The sequence below is a fragment of the Furipterus horrens genome, unplaced genomic scaffold (genome assembly GCF_987537825.1).
Source record: "Furipterus horrens unplaced genomic scaffold, mFurHor1.1.pri manual_scaffold_1, whole genome shotgun sequence".
Classification (NCBI taxonomy): Eukaryota; Metazoa; Chordata; class Mammalia; order Chiroptera; family Furipteridae; genus Furipterus; species Furipterus horrens.
Genome location: NW_028327171.1, coordinates 24,157,410 through 24,177,924, shown reverse-complemented (window position 1 = coordinate 24,177,924; position 20,515 = coordinate 24,157,410). Strand labels below are relative to the sequence as shown.

Genomic DNA, 20,515 nt, shown 5'->3' with positions numbered 1-20,515 from the left:
CCAGTTAAGGTAAAGATTGACCTTTGTCAAGAAAGATCCCGGTGTAAGATGTGTCTACCCACCATGACTCACTTTTAGTTATGAATTTTTATGCTCGGACCATCCTATGTGGTTACTTTAGGTCTCTGAGTTTGTGAGGCCACCAAGTAAGCCTCCCCGAGCTTGTCAGGCTTAGAATATGATCCCTTTTTTTTATCCACAGAACCATACTTCACACTTCCTCACACTCCCTGACTACTCATCTCAGCAATGGCCTTTTAGCAGGGGGCCTGCAGATCATTGTGAACTAATTGTTCTATAGAGACTGAAACTTAACTAAGCATCCATGTCTTGTATCAGTAAATAGCAGCTGGTAACATGGGGTTGTGTTTGAGGAGGGCCAGGAAAACTATAGGCATTGGGTTCCAGTCATGGGTGGTAATTACTGGTTTTCAAAATTTCTCTGTCTGCTTGCTGAAAAATATGTCATCCCCAGACAAACAGCATTGTGCATCACCTGGGAACTGGAACCAGAATCTACAATTTAATAAGATCCTTGGGTGATATGTATGCACATGAAAGTGTAAGAGGCATTGTCAAGAGTCCAAGCCCTACAAGGTTTATCTGCTCTAGAATCCCCCAGGGATTTATCAAAAAGTTTAAGCCTGAATTTATTTCATAGCAAATAGAAGTTGAGAACTTGATACTGATTCACTTGGACTGAGCTAAATCCCCTAAGATGTATCTGACAGTTGGCTGATCAACAATGAACTGTCTCACTGAAATGTTCATGTTATTATAGTTCTTAGCATTAACCATGACTACATGTAGATAACACATACGAAATTACACTGAGAAGAGTGTCTTGACATCAGCTTATTTCTTGTTACATAATAAATAAATCTAAAGTTGATAAAGGAAGAGTTGTTGCTATTTAAGATTAATAAGTTTGAAATTAGTGGAAAATAAATGTTCCTAAAACATGAGTAAATGAAAATGATCTAGGCAATGTTTCCCAATTTCAGTGCTATGTGGAGCCCATAGAGTTTCAAATACCTGGCAGTTCACCCAGAGAAATAGAAAACAAACTTTCCTAACTATCTCACATCATTGAGATCTTTATTTACTAAGTGTGGTTGATTGCAGAAATCCCTGGGTTTTGTTATGCTAAACTCCTACTGATCTCTTCTTTCTTCCTACCCATGGTCCTTTGCTCCTGCAAATGTCCCTTTCCTCATTCAAAACACTGAGTTGGGAGTTGAAAGAGGTGTTTTCAAGTCTGTGGTTCATCTTACCCTGGTGACTTTGACAGAGGAGACCTTGGGGAGTGGGGGTTCAGCATGTATTGCCCAGAATAAATGAGGACCAGGGCTCAAGGTCCTTTCCAGCTCTGACATACTCTCATTCTTTGATTTTATTATTACATTTTTTTCTGCTTGTTGCTTTAAGAACTAACCCTACTCAAGTATATTTTCTTCAGCTAGCTTAAAAGAAAAAAAATTCTTTATTTAATAAACAAGTATGTGGCAAAATGCAATGCTGAGGAGACAATCATTATGTATCTTTATAATTTTTTTTTGCCTTCTTCTGAGTGTCATTTGACAATGACAGTAGGCTAATTCTGTTGGGTTTCTACTTTCCAGTATGGTTTGGTCACTTTGGTTTGTCACCAGGAAGAGACTTCTTATGCAGCTACCTCCATGTAAGTGAGCAGGATAAAGCAAGATTGCCTTTCTATAAGCAATGTCACCCTCAGCCCCGTCCCCAAAATAAATTAAAAATGCTTCCCAGAGCCCAGCTTCTCAATGACAGTTCCACATTCCTAAAAGCACTATTTGGTTACCAACTCCTTCTCCTTCACTGGTAGGTACAAATTAAGTTGGCAGGGAAAGAGGGTGATGAGGGGAAACAGAAGTTACAAAGATTTCCTGAAGGAAACAGGCTCCCTTAGAAAGTGAGAATGACCCTGAACTCAAGATGCAAAAGTTTTATTAACCTATATAGTGGATACAATGAAAACAGTAGATACAATGGCTTGACGCCTCTGTTATATTGTTGAGAAATGGAAAAATTAGATCATACTATGGTATGAATGTGCCCCCCATCATCCATATGTTGAAAGCTAACCCCCAAGGTGAAATATTAGGAGGTGGGGCCTTTGGGAGGTCATTAGGTCACGGGAGTGGAGCCCTCGTTAATGGGATTAGTGCCCTCGCCCCCTTTCTCCGTGGAACTGATTACCAAATCTGCCAGCACTATGCTCTTGGACTTCCCAACCTCCCAAACTGTGAGAAATAAATGTTTGTTGTTTATAAGCTACCCAGTATCTGATACTTTGTTAGAGCAGCCTAAAAGGACTAAGACAAAACATGAATCCATTCAGATCTCAATGTAATCCTATCTAGAAATCCTAAAAGACTGTTTTATTTTATTTCTACCATTTACATAAAAGTGAGCTCACCGATGAGTGGAAAGCAATTTGGAAGGTAATTACTATTTTCTCCAGGCTAGTATATTTGAAACTTTTTCTTTCCAGCACTCTCTGGCCAGACATACCTTCAAAACCCCATCCTATTTGTTACAATTTGTTTGCCTATTTTTATTTACTTATTTATTTATATCCTACTTACTTCCAACAAGCAGTTAAGGCAGTTCACAATGAAAACATAGTTGATCTAAGATTTAAAAAGAATTAATCCAAGGCAAAATCCAGGAGCAAAGAAAGTGAGCATTGGAGGAATGGGGGTGTGGGGAGGCAGATACCATCAAAAACTGTATCAAACTCTCCTAGCTACGGAAATTGCCAATCTCAGGCAAGGTTTACACTTTTGCAAACTATGTTTTTCCATTTCATTCTCCCCTGTAAGTAATGAAATAATATCCTTCCAAATATTTCTGTCTAACTTATACTTGGGGAGTTACATCTCAGTTAACATGAAAAAACCTGACTATTTCTCTTGAAAATAAGTAGGTGCAAAGAAAGACAGAATTTTGTATTTAATTATATAATGAGTAAATTATATAAAGTAATGAGTAATTATGGAAAGTTCAGTTGTAGCTGATGTACAGTTTCAGTTAAATCTTACCATATTGTTAATGAGCACAAAGTACTTTTTTTTTTCTGGCAGAAGGTTCAAACACAATTTCTTTCCTGTTTCTTTCTTGCTATTTCTTTCCTATTTTTTTGGACCCATAATCAGTATCTTTCTTAAAAATCATTTCCATGATTGGGCCAGAAGCTCTGTGGTTACTTTTTTCTATCATTCTGTGATTGTACAACATTTGCTAAACACATATTGTATAATTAAAGATGGGCTGCTTCTTTGAGTTCTCTAGAAATGTTTCAATGCTGAAGTCCCCAATGGTCTTTCAAAAGTTTGCTTAATTGAAGCAAAAGAAATAGTGGAACCATTGTTCAGGATGATCAATGAGAGGTCATTTACATGAGTGGACCATGGTGTGCTGGGAGAAGAAATTTTTGCTCAGTATAATTCATTCTGGGTCCCTTGAGCCCACACAAAAGCTTTACCTTTAAGAGGCTAAGTTCCCAAGCCCCCAGTTTTAGAAAGTAAATCTGAACTATAGGACCTCTAAATCTTTTATTAACCCACAAAATAACATTATGTTCGAAGTTCAAATTAAATGGACTTCTACAAGCTTTAAGGTCTGTAAGTATTTGGGGGTCAATGCAAAAAAAAAAAAAAAAAAAAAAAAAAAGATGTTGGGATATAAACTTCCAGCACAGATGGAGAGAGATTTGGGTTTTCAAACATAAATGTGGTCACAATGCCATTTTGGGAAAAAATGACCTTAAGTTGGAAAATCTTATTTGACAGCAGACCATGTCCAGTTTTCTTCTATTTAAAAAATAAATCATGCCAAAAGCATAATTTATTTGGTTACATTATTGTTGCAAATAGCAAGGCATAAAGGTAAGCTACTTTCACATTCTCTGATTTTTCTCTTAATCCTAAGTCAATTTCATTCAAACATTCTTTTTGAGGAGGATACAATAAGTTCCATATTTATTTTTTAAGTATATTTTATTGATTATGTTGTTACAGTTGTCCCAATTTCTCTTCCCTTTGCTCCCCTCTTCCCAGTACCCCCCTTCCACCCAGCAATCCCACCCCCCCTACTTCATGTCCATGGGTTGTGCATATAGTTCTTTGGCTTCACTCTTTCCTATATTATTCTTAACTTACCCCTGTCTATTTTGTACCAACCGATTATGCTTCTTAGTCCCTGCATCATTTCCCCATTTCTCTCCCTTCCCCCTCCCAGCTGATAACCCTCTAAATGATCTCCATACCTATGATTCTGTTCCTGTTCTGGTTGTTTGCTTAGTTTGTTTTTGTTTTTATTTTTTAAATTCAGTTGTTGATAGTTGTGAGTTTGTTGTCATTTTAATGTTCATAGTGTTGATGTTCTTTTTCTTAAATAAGTCCCCTTGACATTTCAGATAATAATGGCTTGGTGATGATGAACTCCTTTAGCTTTACCTAGTCTGCGAAGCACTTTATCTGCCCTTCCATTCTAAGTGATAGCTTTGCTGGATAGAGTAGTCTCGGTTATAGGTCCTTGCTTTTCATCATATTGAATACTTCTTGCCAGTCTCTTCTTGCCTGCAAAGTGTCTTTTGAAAAATCAGCTGACAGTCTTATAGGAACCCCTTTGTAGGTAACTCTGCTTTTCTCTTGCTGCTTTTAAGACTTTCTCTTTATCTTTAACCTTTGCTGTTTTAATTATGATGTGTCTTGGTGTGGTCCTCTTTGGGTCTAACTTGTTTGGGACTGTCTTTGCTTCCTGGACTTGCATGTCTATTTCCTTCACTAAATTTGGGAAGTTTTCATTATTTTTTCACATAAGCTTTCAATTTCTTGCTCTTCATCTTCTCCTTCTGGCACCCCTATGATTTGGATGTTGGCATGTTTAAAGTTGTCCCAGAGGTTTCTGAGCCTCTGTTCATTTTTTTTTCAATTCTTGTTTCCTTATTTTGTACTGGTTGACTGTTCTTTTCTTCTTTATATTCCAAATCATTGATTTGAACCCTGGTGTCCTTCCCTTCACCATTGGTTTTGTGTGGGTATTCCTTCGTTCATTTAGCATAGCCTTCACTTCTTTCCTTATGTATTTGCCATACTTAAGCATATCTGTCAAGTCTGTGAGCATCTTTATCACCAGTGTTTTGAACTCTTCATCTGTTAGGTTGGCTGTCTCCTCATCCACTGGAACCTTGATCCATTCCCTCTTTTGGGTCATACTTCTCTGTCTCCTCATCTTGACAGGCTCCTGTGTTTGTTTGCCTCTGTGTCTTAGGTAGAGCTGTCACACCTGTTATGTTATAAGGGGTGGAGCCTTAGGTATTTGTCAATACAGGGCAACCCGTTTCACCATGTTGTGGTGCTGTGTGTGTGGGGGGGGTGTCTGAGAGGAAACAATGCCACTTGCTCAGCATTCACCTCCTTTCCAGGCACCTCTCCCACCTGCCCCACTTCTCCCACTGGCACCTCACTAACTGTTGCTCTGTCCATCATTCCCAGAATGGCTGGGCTTGCAGATGTCCTAGGACTGTGAGGGCCCTTCATACAAGCAGACTCTACTGAGAGACCAGCAGTTTCTGCCTCTGCCCCAACCCCCACTGGTTTGTACAGTCAGAAGCAATGAGGCTTTATTTTCCCCGGCGCTGGAGCCATGAACTCTGTGGTCTGGTGGGGGGCTGGGAGTGCTTGCCAGGTGTCCCTCTCAACTTTTTTAAATGTTTGACTGTACTCTTCACTGGCCTGCTGCTGCCACCACCACACAGCATCCACTCCCCCCAGACTCTGCCCTTCTACCTGTCTGGATGAGTGTTTTTTCTTTATATCTTTGTTTGTTGGACTTCCACGCAGATCGATTTTCTGGAACTTCTGGTTGTCTCTAGTTTTGAGGTAGTTGTACTCCTTCTTAGTTGTGGAGGGAGATGCAGCACGTCTATCTGGGCCTCCATCTTGGCCAGAAGTCCTCCATATTTAAATAAAAGTCATTATTGCTCTGTAAATACAAAAATTCTACCTTTGGTGGTTTTTTTTTTTTTCCCTACACGGGTGAGGTTTACTTTACCATTCTGTGCCAAGTGCATAGAGATGAACTGAGTCAAGCTAATCCTTAATTTTTGCCATGTTACAAAATTTGAGGCTCTTTCAAAACAAAGGATACATCTGTTTTCATCATCTGTTTCTAGACTTTTATTACTATGACTTATTTTTTAATTGTTTTGCCTAGTCAGTATTGCTCTACTAGGCATGATTTATTACTCTCTCATGTGCCCACAAAAACTATGAGTTCATGAAATCATGCAAACTGAATAAAAAATACTAAGGAGAGAATGGAAACTTTTTCCATTTACATTGATGTGATGAAATAATCATTTAGAATGTGTAAATATGTTTAAATTCTAATAGCAGTTTTATTTGTCACTGGGAAGAAAAATATGTTCAATTACTCTGAGCTGACAAATAACAATATTAAGGCATGAGCAGAGGATAAAAGAAAGAATTGAGGAATGTGACTTTTTGGAATGCTATTTTTAAAATCAGCTCAAAACTGGTGGTGTATTTGCTTAAGAGAGATTTTACCTATTTTTTAAAATCCTCTACTCAACAAAAAAAGGAATCTCAGGGAGCTTGCCCTCTCAATGTTCTCTAAAAAGAATTATTGAATCTTAGCTTTTGAATATGACAAACTAGCAATTTTTGATTACTACTTACTGTGCAAGCTTTTTCCATATATTTTTCTGCTAATATTTTAAGGCTAGATGTGCATATCCTTGTCTGGGTAGCATCATTTTTAAAGAATAAATTTTATTACTTATAATTATTTTAGAATTTATAGATTACCAAATAGCTTGCCTATGCCAATAACTTTCTGTGGGATTGAAAATGTTATAATATGCTAGCAAAGGGGGCTATAAGGGACTAAATGGCAATGGAAGAAAGTACAATAAAGATTAAATTTTAAAAAAGAAAATGTTATAATAAAATATTTTTACTTCAGACACAAGAAAAACTTGAAAAAGATTGGGAAATAATTGCAAAGAGAAAAATATCTAGCTATATGTAGATAATAAGCTGTAATTGGGTTCAAGTCACTAAGAAAATCTTAAGTTATATATTGTTTTGACTTAATAATGTTCCATTTTTTAAAAAGGGAAATAGGCTTTCTCAGTAAAATGAGCATATTTCACCTCTAGGCAAACTTTTTGGCAGATTACCAAAATGATGGTCCATATTTGTTTATACTGAGCTGGTCTTGGGATTTTGGACATTTCTAGAACTTCTGAAACATTTATCAATTCACAAAATATGTTAACTGGGAAAAAATTAAGGGGATAGATGGCTTCTGGATAGCCTGTTTTTAGTTTTTGTGACCATTCAAATATATCTGCATTTAGTATTTTTGAACACTCAAGGAATAATTGCTAATGCTTATTTAGCATTCCCATGTGTTGTTTCTAACTTACTGAACCCTCACAGTGACCTTATGAGACAGACATTGCTATTAACCCATTTTGTAAACTGAACCATGGCTCTGACCGGTGCGGCTCAGTTGGTTGGGTGTCTTCCCTTATAGTGAAAGGTCTCTCGTTTGATACCCAGTCAGGGCACATGCCTGGGTTGTGGGTTCAGTCCCCACTTGGGAAGTGTATGAGAGACAACCAATCAATGTTTTTCTCTCACACGTCAATGTTTCTCTCACTCTCTTTCTCCCTCCCTTCCCCTCTCTTTAAAAATAAATAAATAAATACAATCTTTAAACTGAGCCATGGAGATTAGTAATTTGCCTCAAGCCCATGACTGGCCAGTCACAGTGCCAGGATTCAAACTTATGAAGAAGGTTCTAAACCCACCCTGTGGCCACCACACCGCAGTCCATGCCTGCTCAGACAAGGGGCTCAACTGGGAGAGCTTACATGGTATTGTCACATTTTTTGTTCTCTGAGGGTAGGATTTTCTCTGTGAATATTTATCAAATTTATTGACACTTTGAACAACAAATAGTCTTATTTTCTTTGCTAGTTTCTTACTTGCCAACTCTATTTCACCTGCAGAAAAGAAAGACTCTGGAAAGCCAAAAGCTTACCCACTTCTTTTGTTCCAAGGGGAGGTTTTAGGTGGTGAGACAATGTAAACTATTGCTAGAAGAAAGAGCTATAAATCCCTAGATTGGGAGTGGTTTAGGGAGGCTGGAGCAGTGGCTGGGATGGAAACATGTAACACGTTGCTCAGCAGACCTGCTGAACCCAACTGAAAAGCAGTGCAGGTAGGTCTCTAATGACTCGAGTTGACTCAGTTATCATTTTGGTTTTTCTAAAAAGAATGACTATAAACTCTTCAGTCAGTAGAATATTTGAAATTTTATTTTACAGGTTAATACTCAAACTCTGAACAAACAGCATAGAGGATACCAAAAGTCTTCCAGTATAATAGGACAAGAATCAAGGAAACCCCCAGGGACAGTACTCAGAGAGAGAAAGAGAGAAGCATGGGGAGGGGCACACAGATGCCTTCAGTGGTGTTGCTAATGTTCTATTTCATCACTTCACTATATTTATATGTATCCTTTCACATGTAGCATATATTCCATAATGTCAAAAAAGCCATTAAACATTTACTCTGTGCCAAATAGTATTCCTGGCATTGAGAACAAAATTTTTTATAATAAATACTGAGGCTCTACCAAATGGTTTATTTTTTTAATTCATTGATCCCTCTGGTCTCCTCAGATATTATTTAAAATAATACTTACAATACCAATTGATTTAAAAAATCATTTGCTCTATGCAAGGCCCTTTATAGATGTTATTCCATTATTCCTCAGAAGAATAATATAAAGTATTTGTGCCTGCTAAGATGAGTTTGGTAATAGCATACTCAACTGAAGCTGACTTCAATGATAAGAATACTTATTATTTTATATAACAAGAAGTCTGGAAGACATGGTGGATTCAAGGTCCATTTAAAAGTGTACAATGTCATCAAGGACCCTTGGTGACAAGGCTCTTTCCATCCTTTCTCCGCCATCCTCAGTATATTGACTTGGCCCCATAAACATGTTCCCTTATACTTGCTAGATGGCTGCCACAGAGTCAGGCAATATATGATGTAGATACAGCAATGTCTGGTTAAAGGAAAGGCATGTGTTCTTCCATGTATCTCTCTTTATTTGGGAGGGAAATCTTTTTCATCAGTTTCTCACCACAGAAAATGTCACCTCAGGTCCAAATGCCAATAATACAGTCAAATGCCCACCCCCTAGTTACACAAGACTGAGAAATTGAATAGTTGTCATTTTTCACTCAATGTCAGGATGGAGGTGCTACCTATATGAAAAAAGGTGAGTGGGTGAGCTATGACTATTGATAGGTAATCAAAAGATTCTGCCAGTAAATTACTAGCTCCAATTTACTGACGAAGATGCTGAGGCTCAGAGTGGTTAAATTAAATGCTCAAAATTATACTGCTAATAAAAACATTGAGCCAAAAATCATTCCAAGTTTTTCTCAATATAAATCCAACCACACCAAATAAATCTATTATGACAGTCATTCCCCAAAAGGAGGTAGGATGATTAAAAAGTCCTACTTTGCTGAAAAGTGTTAGCTTTCTCTACCTCATGGTTCCAGAGCTGTACCCAAGGAGTGGTGGGGTGTTGGTAGTTATTTTCCACAATAAATATTACTCTGTGCCAAGCACTGAAGGCACAAAGATGCCCAGCCTTTGAGGGGCACACCATGGAAAGTGAGACAGATGGACACATAAATTGCAGGCAAAGATGTCAGAGCTGTCATGAAAATACATCAGAGGTCTGATTAGCACTAAGACAGGAGCAACCAACTTTGGCTGGGAAAGTCAGGAAATATTTTACAGAAGAAATGACAGTTGAATTGGTTTAAAGATATTTATAGGCATATTTGGGGAAGAGAGGTAGTGGAAGGGCTGCCAATAGCCAAAGGTCTGCTAATAGAAGATACTTGTTTCTAGTGGAAACTGAGTGTGTTGAGATTGGTAGAGAAAGAAGAAAGCTTTGGGGTGTTCTTTTTAAAATGGTAACAAATACCTAGTCACAAATAGCTTCAAAAAGAAAGCAGGTTTCAACATGTCCAATAGGAATACCACTTCGTAAATGTTTTACCAAGCATGTCAGGATCTATTTTAAGAGGATTTTCAGATTACTTTCTCTTTGGTTTTCTCGTAATTACAGTTCTCATTGAGGGAGAGCTTCCTAACTCAGTGTCCCAAACCAAATGGATCCCTTAAAAAAAAAGGCATTATTCTAAGATCTCTTTTTTGTTTGTTTCATGTTGAGAACAAAGAAAGAAAAAAATGATTTCAAAATATCTTATGTTGCCCACCTTTTTCATATTTTGCTGTAGACAATTGACTTACAAGAAGCCAATTGCTGTCACAAGTCTTCAGTCTTCACACTTGAGTTGGGTCATCTGTACAAAATAATATAGAATGAGGATAAGAATTAATATGTGGGTAAAAAACAGAGGTCATATGGATTTTGGATGTACACTTGAGCTTGTATCTGTGCATTCTGCATCTGTAGCTTCAACTAACTGTGGATAAAAAAAAATTTTTTTTTTTTAATGTTCCATTGTTGCTGATGTGTGCTGTGTAGTTAGGCCTACAATGGTTGTGTCTGTGCTGAAAATGTAGAGACTTCTATTTCTTGTCATTATTCTCTAAACAATATAGTATAACAACTATTTAAGTAGCATTTCCATTGTATTGCGAAATCTAGAGATGATTTGAAATGTACAGAAGGATTGCATAGGTTATATGCAAATACTATATCATTTTATATAAGAAACTTAATCATCCTCAGATTTTGGTATCTGCAGGGTGTCTTGGAATAAATCCCCCATGAATACTGAGAAATAGCTCTATAGTAACTTGCTAAGGAAAGAAAATCTTATTTTAAAGGCAATAAGAGAATATGCCTGTGGTGGGAAGTAGAGGGAAAGATCAACTGGAAGATGTGCTGGAGACTTAAACTCAAACCAAACTTCATCCAACCGCAGAAGAGTTGAACTTACCTTTTCACCATGATAGTAATGGCTTAATGCAAAGTCATGTCTTAATAGTTTAGAATATCTTTCAACTCAGTAGATATGACTTTCCAGTTTGGAATATCTTTCAACTCTGACCAACCAAGATAAAACCAGATATTTCTTTCATAGGATATCCACAAAGATCTGAGAGCAATGGATTGATTTATCTATCTTTCTATCCTCCTCATAGATTTCATATTTGAAAATTCACCTACTTGCTAAAATATGTTTGTAACCCCAAATCAATACTCGAAGCAGTTCTGAGGCCATTGACAGGCATGCACAGAGCAGTGAAAAATCTGAGTTGCCCAATGCACAGGTTCCCAGCTGAGGTCAAACAAGTCAATGCTCTGTCTTCTTGTTTCAGCTCTCTTTTTATAAACAAGTGCCTGTCCTGGGGGGGGGCCTGTCTAGTGCCACATTTTTCTCATTTTTGTGCTTTTTGTTGGTAATGTCACTATTTTAAATGTCCCACAAGTGTAGCATTGAAGTGCTCTTTAGTGTCCTTAGGCGCATGAAGGCTGTGATGTACCTTGTAGAGAAAATTCACGTGAGACATAAGCTTCATCCATGCTGTTTGCTCTGAGTTCAATTTTAATGAATTAACAACATATAGTAATTAAGATGTCTTTCAATGGAAACACATAAAACAAGGTTGATAAAAATGTGTGACCAGAGGCTTGTAGGAATGTAATTCTGTATTTCTCCTAGAAACAATGCTTCGGTATTTACTCATTCAGTGTTCAAAGTGACTTTTGAGAGCATAGCTGCCATGAAAAATGATAATTGACTATGTGTGCACACACACACACACACATATACACATATGGAGAGGGGGAGAGAGAGAGATGCTATATCACTGTGTTCAGCAGCAATGTGAGCCTACTGAGCAGAGGCACAGATTCTAGAGTAGGGTGACCAACTGTCTCAATTTGCCTTCCACTGAGTGTTTTCCCAGGATGAGGAACTTTCAGTGCTAATATTGGAGAAATCCCAGGACACATTGAAAAGAACTGGTTCCCTGCTCCAGAGATTATCAGAGCTAAAGAATTGGAATGGGGAGATAAACCCACACAAACCCTGTAACTTTTACTTTGGAGCTAGTAACCGCACCAACATTAATAAAGGGACTCATGGAGTACATACCTCACTCCCCCAAGCACTTAAGCACCACTGGCTCCACCCAGGCTTCTGAAGGTTCCTACAGAAGCTAGAAGCCAGAAGCCAGCAGTTGGCAGGCTCCCTGCAAAGCGTCGTTGAGAAACACTGACAGTTAACTCACCTCGTTTGATTTATATTTCTAATGGTCCTCGCAAATGTCTCTGGTGTGTGGAGACTTCAAAGAGTTGAGTGTGAAGAAAGATAATGATTTTGTCATTATAAAATTAAAGAAGCCATAAATAACAAGAAAAAAACAAGAATAACAGATGCTGGATAAAATATTTCCATGCAGGCAGCTAAATATATTATGTTCTATTACTTGTTTGTAAATTGATAAAGGACAGAAAAGAAAAAAGTGTGAATTTTAAGACCAAATCTACATTTTCTAAATCAGCAAATTCTCAAAATTTTAGAGTTTTGGGACTCTATACAGTGGTGGGCAAAAATAGGTTAATAATAATAAATAATACAATAATTAATAAGTAAATAATAATATAAGAATAAGCTCTGCATTTCCCCACAAACCTACTTTTGCCCCCCTCTGGATAGACTAGTGATTCTCAACCATGGTTGCACATTAGAATTATCTGGGAGGTTTAAAAAATTTCTATGTCTAGACCACATCCAATTCAGTGAAATTATATAGGAAAAGAAGAGGGTGTTGCAGACACTGGAGTTATTCTAAAAGCTTCCTAGGTGATTTTTTCTTTTTTCCGTGATTGGTGACTCAGTTCTGCCCAGTGAAACTCAGGCTGTTAAGGAGCTATGGGGAAATAATTCATTATTCTTTTTTTTTAATTTTATTTATCCATTTTTAGAGAAAGGGAAAGGGAGGGAGAAAGAGAGGCAGAGAAACATCAATGTTTGGTTGCCCCTTGCACACCCCCAGCTGAGGACCTGGCCCGCAATCCAGGCGTGTGCCCTGACTGGGAATCGAACCAGTGACCCTTTGGTTCTCAGGCCCATCCTCAACCCACTGTCAAGGAGAATAGGTCCGTGCTCAGTCCACTGTTGAGGAAGGGTCTCAGGGAAGTTCAGCAGAGAAGAATACCACAATGAAGTGGTAATGCTGCTGTGGGTGCAAGAGAGAGGAAGGTCGCAGCACACAGGGCTGCACTCAACGGTGCAGAAACATTCAAACTCTGGGATCAGGCAGATCTTCACTTAATCTTGCTCTGTCACTATGACTATCACCTGTGTCAGCTTGGTCAAGTGGTTGGACTTCTTGACATCAATACTCATCCTGATACTCATTTTGCACGGTTGTTGTGAGGATTAAGTGAGGAAGCATGTGCCAAGTATCTGGCACGTAGTGGATGCTTAACAAAGGGAAGTCGTTGTCATCAGAACGAGGCACCCACACTTTCATTTTTGGCTGCTTTCTGAGTTACATTCTATTATCCTGACAAAGAATAAGAAAGAAGCCTTATAAGATAGGAGTAGCAGTATTTTAAGAACAAAAACAAACAAACTGATAAAAATGAATGGTATGGCCAGGGCAATTTTGCAAGCATATAATCTAGTTCGGGGGTCAGCAAATTAATGACTGTGGGCCAAACCCAGCCACACCCATTTATTTATTTAATGTCTGGAGCTGTTTTCCCACAACAAGGACCATGTAACCCACTGAGCCAAAAATATTTACCATCTAGTCCTTTACAGAAAAAAATCTGTTGACACTTGATCTCAGTCTATCAATTCTCAGTGTGGTCCGTGAACCCAATGATGTAATACTCATACATCACTGACCTTTTCCACTGCGTTAATATTTTCATTGAAAGGACAAAAACAATGATTGTTGAAACTGCTAGTGCCTTAGCACAAATCAAGAGAGTTCACCAAAATGTACTCATAGCTGTATTCTTCACCTCCACATACTTGCAGAGGGGGAAAAAGGCCAGTTTCACTTAAATTAGGGTTTCTCAGCCTTGGTTGTGGGGGCAGTGTTTAGCAGCACCCCCAACCTCTACCTACTAGATTCCTAGTACCTGCCCTTCCTCCCATTCCCCACCTATAACAACTGAAAATGTCTCTCTATATATTTTTTAACTTGTCAATTGTAACTTCATATATGGTAAATATCAATAGGTATAATTCAGACAAACAAAAACTCTTTGTGGTCTTCTATAACTTTTAAGAGAGTAAAGGAGTCCTGCGACCAAATAGTTTGAGAACTGCTAGGCTATTTTGTATTTATGGGGTATTATAATGTTTATATCACTAAATAAAAAATAATTAAATGAAAGAACCACATAACTGATAATGAACAAGATATAGAGAGAGGGTAAGATAGAGCCAGCAAGGACACAGCTGTAGACACAGAAACCGTGCCTCAGTTTCTCCTTTTGAAATGACACTGATCACAGGACTTACCTGATAGTATAATTGTTATAAATACATGGATAAATACATTAAAAGTGTGTACAATAAATAGACTTGTCACCTAGATTAAGTGCACTCTGTGGGTCAGTTATGATTATTTTAATAATAAATAATTAATGTCAGAAGGGATGAGGTCGGGCCTGCAATTAAGACATACAGGTGCTGCTGACCCTGTCCCCACCACGGAGTGACTGAAAACATGCAGAGAAATGCAATCACTAGCTCCAAGAAAGAAATCAGAATCTCCCAACCCCCTTCTTACCCTAACATCACACATTCTAAGCCAAAATTGTATCTGTTACTCCTGAGAGGTACATGGACATGTTCCAAGGTTTCGGAACAAACCATGTGAGTTTGGCTTGGTTTCATATGTTAGTTCCAGAGCAATGATTTTTCTTGTTCCTGCACTGTGATTAATTTTCCCTTCAGCTCAGTTTGGCTGCCAGAAGATCACCCAGAATTATGTTGATTTCAGCAAATACCTATCTTCACCTGTAGGAAGAAGAATGCTTTAAAGAAAGGGCTTGCTAATTTTTATAATGAGAAGAATTCTTAATGAAACCATAGCAACACTTAGGCAAATGAAATGTTTGTGACATGGCATAAAAAAGTTGCTAAAGAGGAATCTGAATCAGAAGCTGAGGAAGTCACTTGAAATTGAAATTACATTCTCAGTAGTAAAATGTTATCTCTCTGGTGTCCCAGGTCTTACATTTTCTAACCTCCCTGTATCTGCCAGGGTGACTTTTGCTGTAATTATCCTCCATGATTACTAAAAATGTTGGGTTTAGATTCTAACACCTTGTTAAATTCAAGTATCACCTTCTCTATGAGATCTGACCTGACTACACTATTTAACATTGACACCCTCCCTGGGACTCCTGGTCCTGCCCCATCTTTTTCTGAGGCTCATTTCTCCATCCAATACCCTGTATATTTTACATATGCACTTCGTTCATTATCTGTTGCCTCATTATCATGGCAGGTATTTTCATTCTTTTTCTTCAATGTTGTGTTCCTGGCTTCTACAACAATGCCTAGCATATGGTAGGGATGCCCACATCCAGATTTTGCCTTGAAATGGAAAATGTCCTTGTGATGTATTGAATGCCATGAATTCACAAATGGAGCCTTTGTGTGAATGAGAGTGTCTATGTTGAGATATATATATATGTATCTCAAGAGCATTTAAGTGTCCTTCTGCAGTCTGGCAACTGTATGAGAAAAATATAAAATTAGCTGTCAGAAAGTTGTTCCAATGCTCCTATTTTTCATTCATCTAATATTTTTATACTTTAATGAATAACTATCTCTTCGATTAGCTGTTGAGTTGTGACCCTACTTCCCCAAAAGATGCGTTCCAGTGTAATTGCACATGAAATCTTTGAAAATCAAATTAAGTATTAAAGAGTAGGGAACTTCACTACTTAAATCTGTTCTGTAATAAATATTTCTTGTAATGCACAGATTCCTTTGCAACTCCATACTTTGTCAGGTCATATTTGGCATGTAAGTTTGCTTAAATCAATAAACTGAGACATACGCACTGGGTATAGACTCTACAGGCTCAGTTCTGTGCCAGGCAGATGATTGATGTTTGAGAAGTAGCCCCTGTAGGAGACTTGACTGGTACATGTAACTATTAAAGAATTATAAGTGAAAGGAGGATTGCAGGTCCCTCAAGGCAGAGAACAATTCACATTTACTTCTGTCATCTAGAGTCTAGCACGGGCATATTATAGGCATGCATTACCTATCTGGTCACTGAATAAAGGCAAGAGTAAACAAATAATCAAGTGCTAAATAAGATGTTTTAAAAGTCTATAATGCAGTGAAAATTCAGATAGAAGAGGTCACTGGGGTCAGCTTCATGAAGGAGACAGGACAAGAATTGACAGGAAAAACATCTTGAAAGAAATTAAGGCTTCAAATGCTAGAACAAGGAACAAAAGGGAATTCCTGGTTAGAAGAGTAATTTCGACCTGTACATCTAGCACTTAAAAAGATTTTGAGCATCAGCTGCTGATATATATATTCATTCATAATTACACATATTTTCTATTACACTGACATTATAAATAATTTTAAATCCATAAAAAAAGATTTCAAAAGAGGAATTAAAAATGAAATAAACCATATTTTAAATTGTTTTTATTTATTTGCTAATGGTATGTCATTATTTATATTGAACACATATCTACATTTCAAATAACCTTCTTGATAATTGGAAAAAAGTGTGGATAAGTTCTAGTCATATTTGATTAAATTATGCCACCTCCTAATACGGCCGATGAGGAGTTTTGATAGGTACAAAAAACACACCTTCTAAGCCATTTTCTTATTAGTCACTCATGCCTGCATTGCTCGTTTTGTTGTTCATCTTCAGTTTCTTTTAAGTCACTTGGAAGAGTTTACTTGATTAAAGCTAGGTAAGACAATCTACTCACTTGACCAGACACATAAGCTCTGGAACACATCTTAAAGTAAACAAATGAGTGAGCATGTCTTGTGGAAAGGAGGTAAACTTTGGACATCGGTTTGATACGTGGCATCATCTGTCAGGTGGATGGATCGGAGGTACCGTTGACCAGGCCTCTCCTGTGCAGATAGAGTTAGCAAGTCACAGGCTTGGAGACTGGCCAGAGAAGGACACAAAGTTGGGAAGGGAAGATGTATGGGGTAAGATTATTAATGGTGGTTGAGAGATTTGGACCTGGCAAAATAGGTTAATGAGACTAGTTACATATTTATGAGAATGGAGTAACAGAAAACAAGTTTTATTTTTTAACTGTTTTACTGGAAATCAGAAAAAGAATTTAAAACTTCAAAGAAGCTAATTTAGAAGCATTATGAATGAATTTTACTGTTTGGTTTCTGTGACCTGTCTAAGTCAACTCCTATAGAATTGGCTTCTGTAGGTGATGGAACTCTGCTTTTCTTTTAAAATATAGATCTTTGTTCTTCATTGTTCTTCCCGTCCTAAATTTGTTGAGGTATAATTGACAAGTTAAATGATAAGATATTTAAAGTGTGTGTGATGATTTGATATAAATATACATTGTGAAAGGATTCACCCATTGAGTTAATGAACATATCCATCACCTTACAAATTTTAGCAAACTTTAATTACACAGTACAGTGTTATCAGCTATAGTCACCATGTTATACATTAGGTCCTCAGAGCATATCATCTTATAACTATGTTTGTATCCTTTTATTCTCCCTATTTCCCCCATCCCCAACCCCTGGAAAACCTCTTTGCTAGTCTCAGTTTGTATGAGTGTTTGTTTTAATTGTTTCAGATTTCACATGTAAGTGATATCATGCAGTACTTGTCCTTCTCCGCCTGGCTTATTTCACTTCACATAATGTCCTCTAGGTTCATCCATGTTATGCGAATGACAGGATTTTCTTATTTTTATGGCCAAATAATATTCCAATATAATGTATGTTTATATATTCAATATTACATTTTCTTTAACCATTCATTTGTCCGTGGACACTTTTTTATGTGTCTTGGATATTGTGAATATTGTTACAATGAACATAGGAGTGCAGCGATCTCTTCAAGATATTGATTTCATTCTTGGGGGGTATATTCCCAGAAGTGGGATTACTGGATCATATGGTAGTTCTATTTTTAATTTCTTGAGGAACCTCCACACTGTTTTTCATGATGGCTGTCCTACTTTACATTCCTACCAACGCTTGTACATGTTCTTCATTGTTCTTGGTAGGAGAGAGCCAGGAGCTGCCTGCCATTCCTGGTGAGTCAGCTGGCCAACATGGAGCACTCGTTTCACCATATTCTCCTGCTGGAGATTAAGAGCATCACAGACACATTCTCCTCCATCCTGGGTCCTCAGAGCAGAGACATCTTCCGCATGAGCAACAGCTTCACTGCCATTGCCAAGCTCCTTACCCGACAACTGGAAACCACCAAGCCCAGAAGTGGCAGGTGAGCAGGAATTACTGTGGACCCAGGAATCTGTCATGAACCCATGGAGGCATAGTAAAGACAGCTACACCTTCTTTGGCATTCATTAAACCTCCCAAAGAAATCCAAACACATTATCTCAACCTAAAGTAACTTCTAAATAAATTATGACACTCACCCAAAGTTTTTCTAAGTATGGGGTACTTTCAAACACCATCCCTCAAAGGATTCACAGTCAGAGTATGTGACAGGGTTTTAATAAAAGTATATACAATGAGCTATGGAGCATGAGAGACATACTGACCAAAAGCCAGGCAATTGAAGAGTGTTTCACAGAGAAGGTGAAATTTAATTCCATATTTATTGAATAGTGTCCATGTGCCAAGCACTTGTGTATGTACGGTATGTTGCACAGGATGAATGAGAGTACCCCAGATAAGAGCAGAAAGGACACTGCAGATAGAAAGGATGCTCCTCACGTGTAAGGATAAAAGAGCTTAAGAGTGTGTGACCTGGACTAACAGAAAGCAATTTGTTCAGTGTGACTGGTTCAGGGTCATCAGTGTAGTGTAAGAAAGTAAGCTGAAAAGTTAGGTCAGGAGCACATTATCAGAGGTCTTACTCACCGTGGCAAGAAGCAAGGAGTTTGTTCTGTAAGCAACATGGAAGCTTGGAAAGATTTTAACCCACGGAATGTTCATAGCTCTTAACACAGTAATTAACAGATAGTAAGCACTCAATAAATATATTCTTACCAAAGAACTAAGTGAATGAAGAAGTGCCTAACATTGTGGAGCATTGAGTGAATTTGGCAAGAGAGAGAGAATGGCCAGGATGCTGGTACTGGAACCTTAACTATAGGCTCCTTCAATTGTGGTCAGTGGTGGGGAACTTAAGAAGCCAGGGTAGATCATTACAATGAGAGAGCTCAGGATTATGAGGAATTGATCACTAGTAGGATGTACGGTGAGGAGGAAGGGGAGAAGAGTGGATGAAAACCCAGAGATACCTACCTGGCTTGAGTGACTAAATACACTTGGAAGACAATGCTGAGAACCAAGAAAAGAGGCAGCAAAAGGGGAGCCAATCTGAAAGGGTCTCTTAGCTCACTCTAAAATAGAGAATATTATCTGCCTGAAATGGTCATCGAAGTCAACAATAGTTGTTCATGTGAGGAAGACAAATTGCAAGTGCCTTTTTCTCCGTACACCATGATTTTGATTGAGTTATAAAAATCTGTTGTTGCCTCGTTCAATGTAGATGCCTAAAAACCAGGGTTTCTAATTTTGGTACCACTAGAATTTGAGCTAGATAATTCTTGGTTATGAAGCTGTCCTGTGCATTATAGAATATTTGCCAGCATCCCTGGCCTCTACCCACTACATGCTAGTAGCAACCCTCTCTTTCAGCTGTGACAACCACAAATGTCTCCAGACATTACTAAACTGCTCCTAGTTGAATACCATTACTATATACATATTACATTCAAAAATAGCCTTTTCACAGACCTATGACCTGCCTAGCAATAGCCCAAACACAACACCGTCCAAGAAATCCAGACCCAGCCTCATGAAGGGATGATTTGTCACTTATATGTAAGCAGAGAGTCATTGCTCGCCAATTTTCATGGTGTGGTTTCGGAAATTTTGTTTAGAGCTTCTACAGCTGGTGTTTGGGGAGCCATTTTGTGTCCAGTATACAGCCGGCCTGCTATTTCTTCTTTCACTGGTAACTGACATATGGATCTGACGTGAAAGCTAGGCACATGTTCTGGCCAGCCGTTCATCTGTTCTCTGTTGCCTCTACAAATGCAAAGTTGCAAGAGGCCAACTGACATCTGTGAGATTATATGTGTGAAAAAGGTTTATATAAAGGGAAAACATGTTATACAAGGGTATTACATTAGGCATTCTAACAAAAAAAAAAAATGACCCTTAATAAGTAAGTCCGATCCAATA

General features: G+C 38.0%; 1 protein-coding gene across 1 annotated transcript in view; it reads left to right on the top strand.

The window, feature by feature from the left end:
• VEPH1 (ventricular zone expressed PH domain containing 1) overlaps positions 1-20,515 on the top strand; it is a 205,981-nt gene that overhangs the window by 79,164 nt on the left and 106,302 nt on the right. Inside the window, exon 7 of the mRNA XM_090272057.1 lies at positions 18,358-18,578. Within this exon, the coding sequence (XP_090128183.1) occupies positions 18,358-18,578 (221 nt within the window). The remainder of the gene's footprint in view (positions 1-18,357; positions 18,579-20,515) is intronic.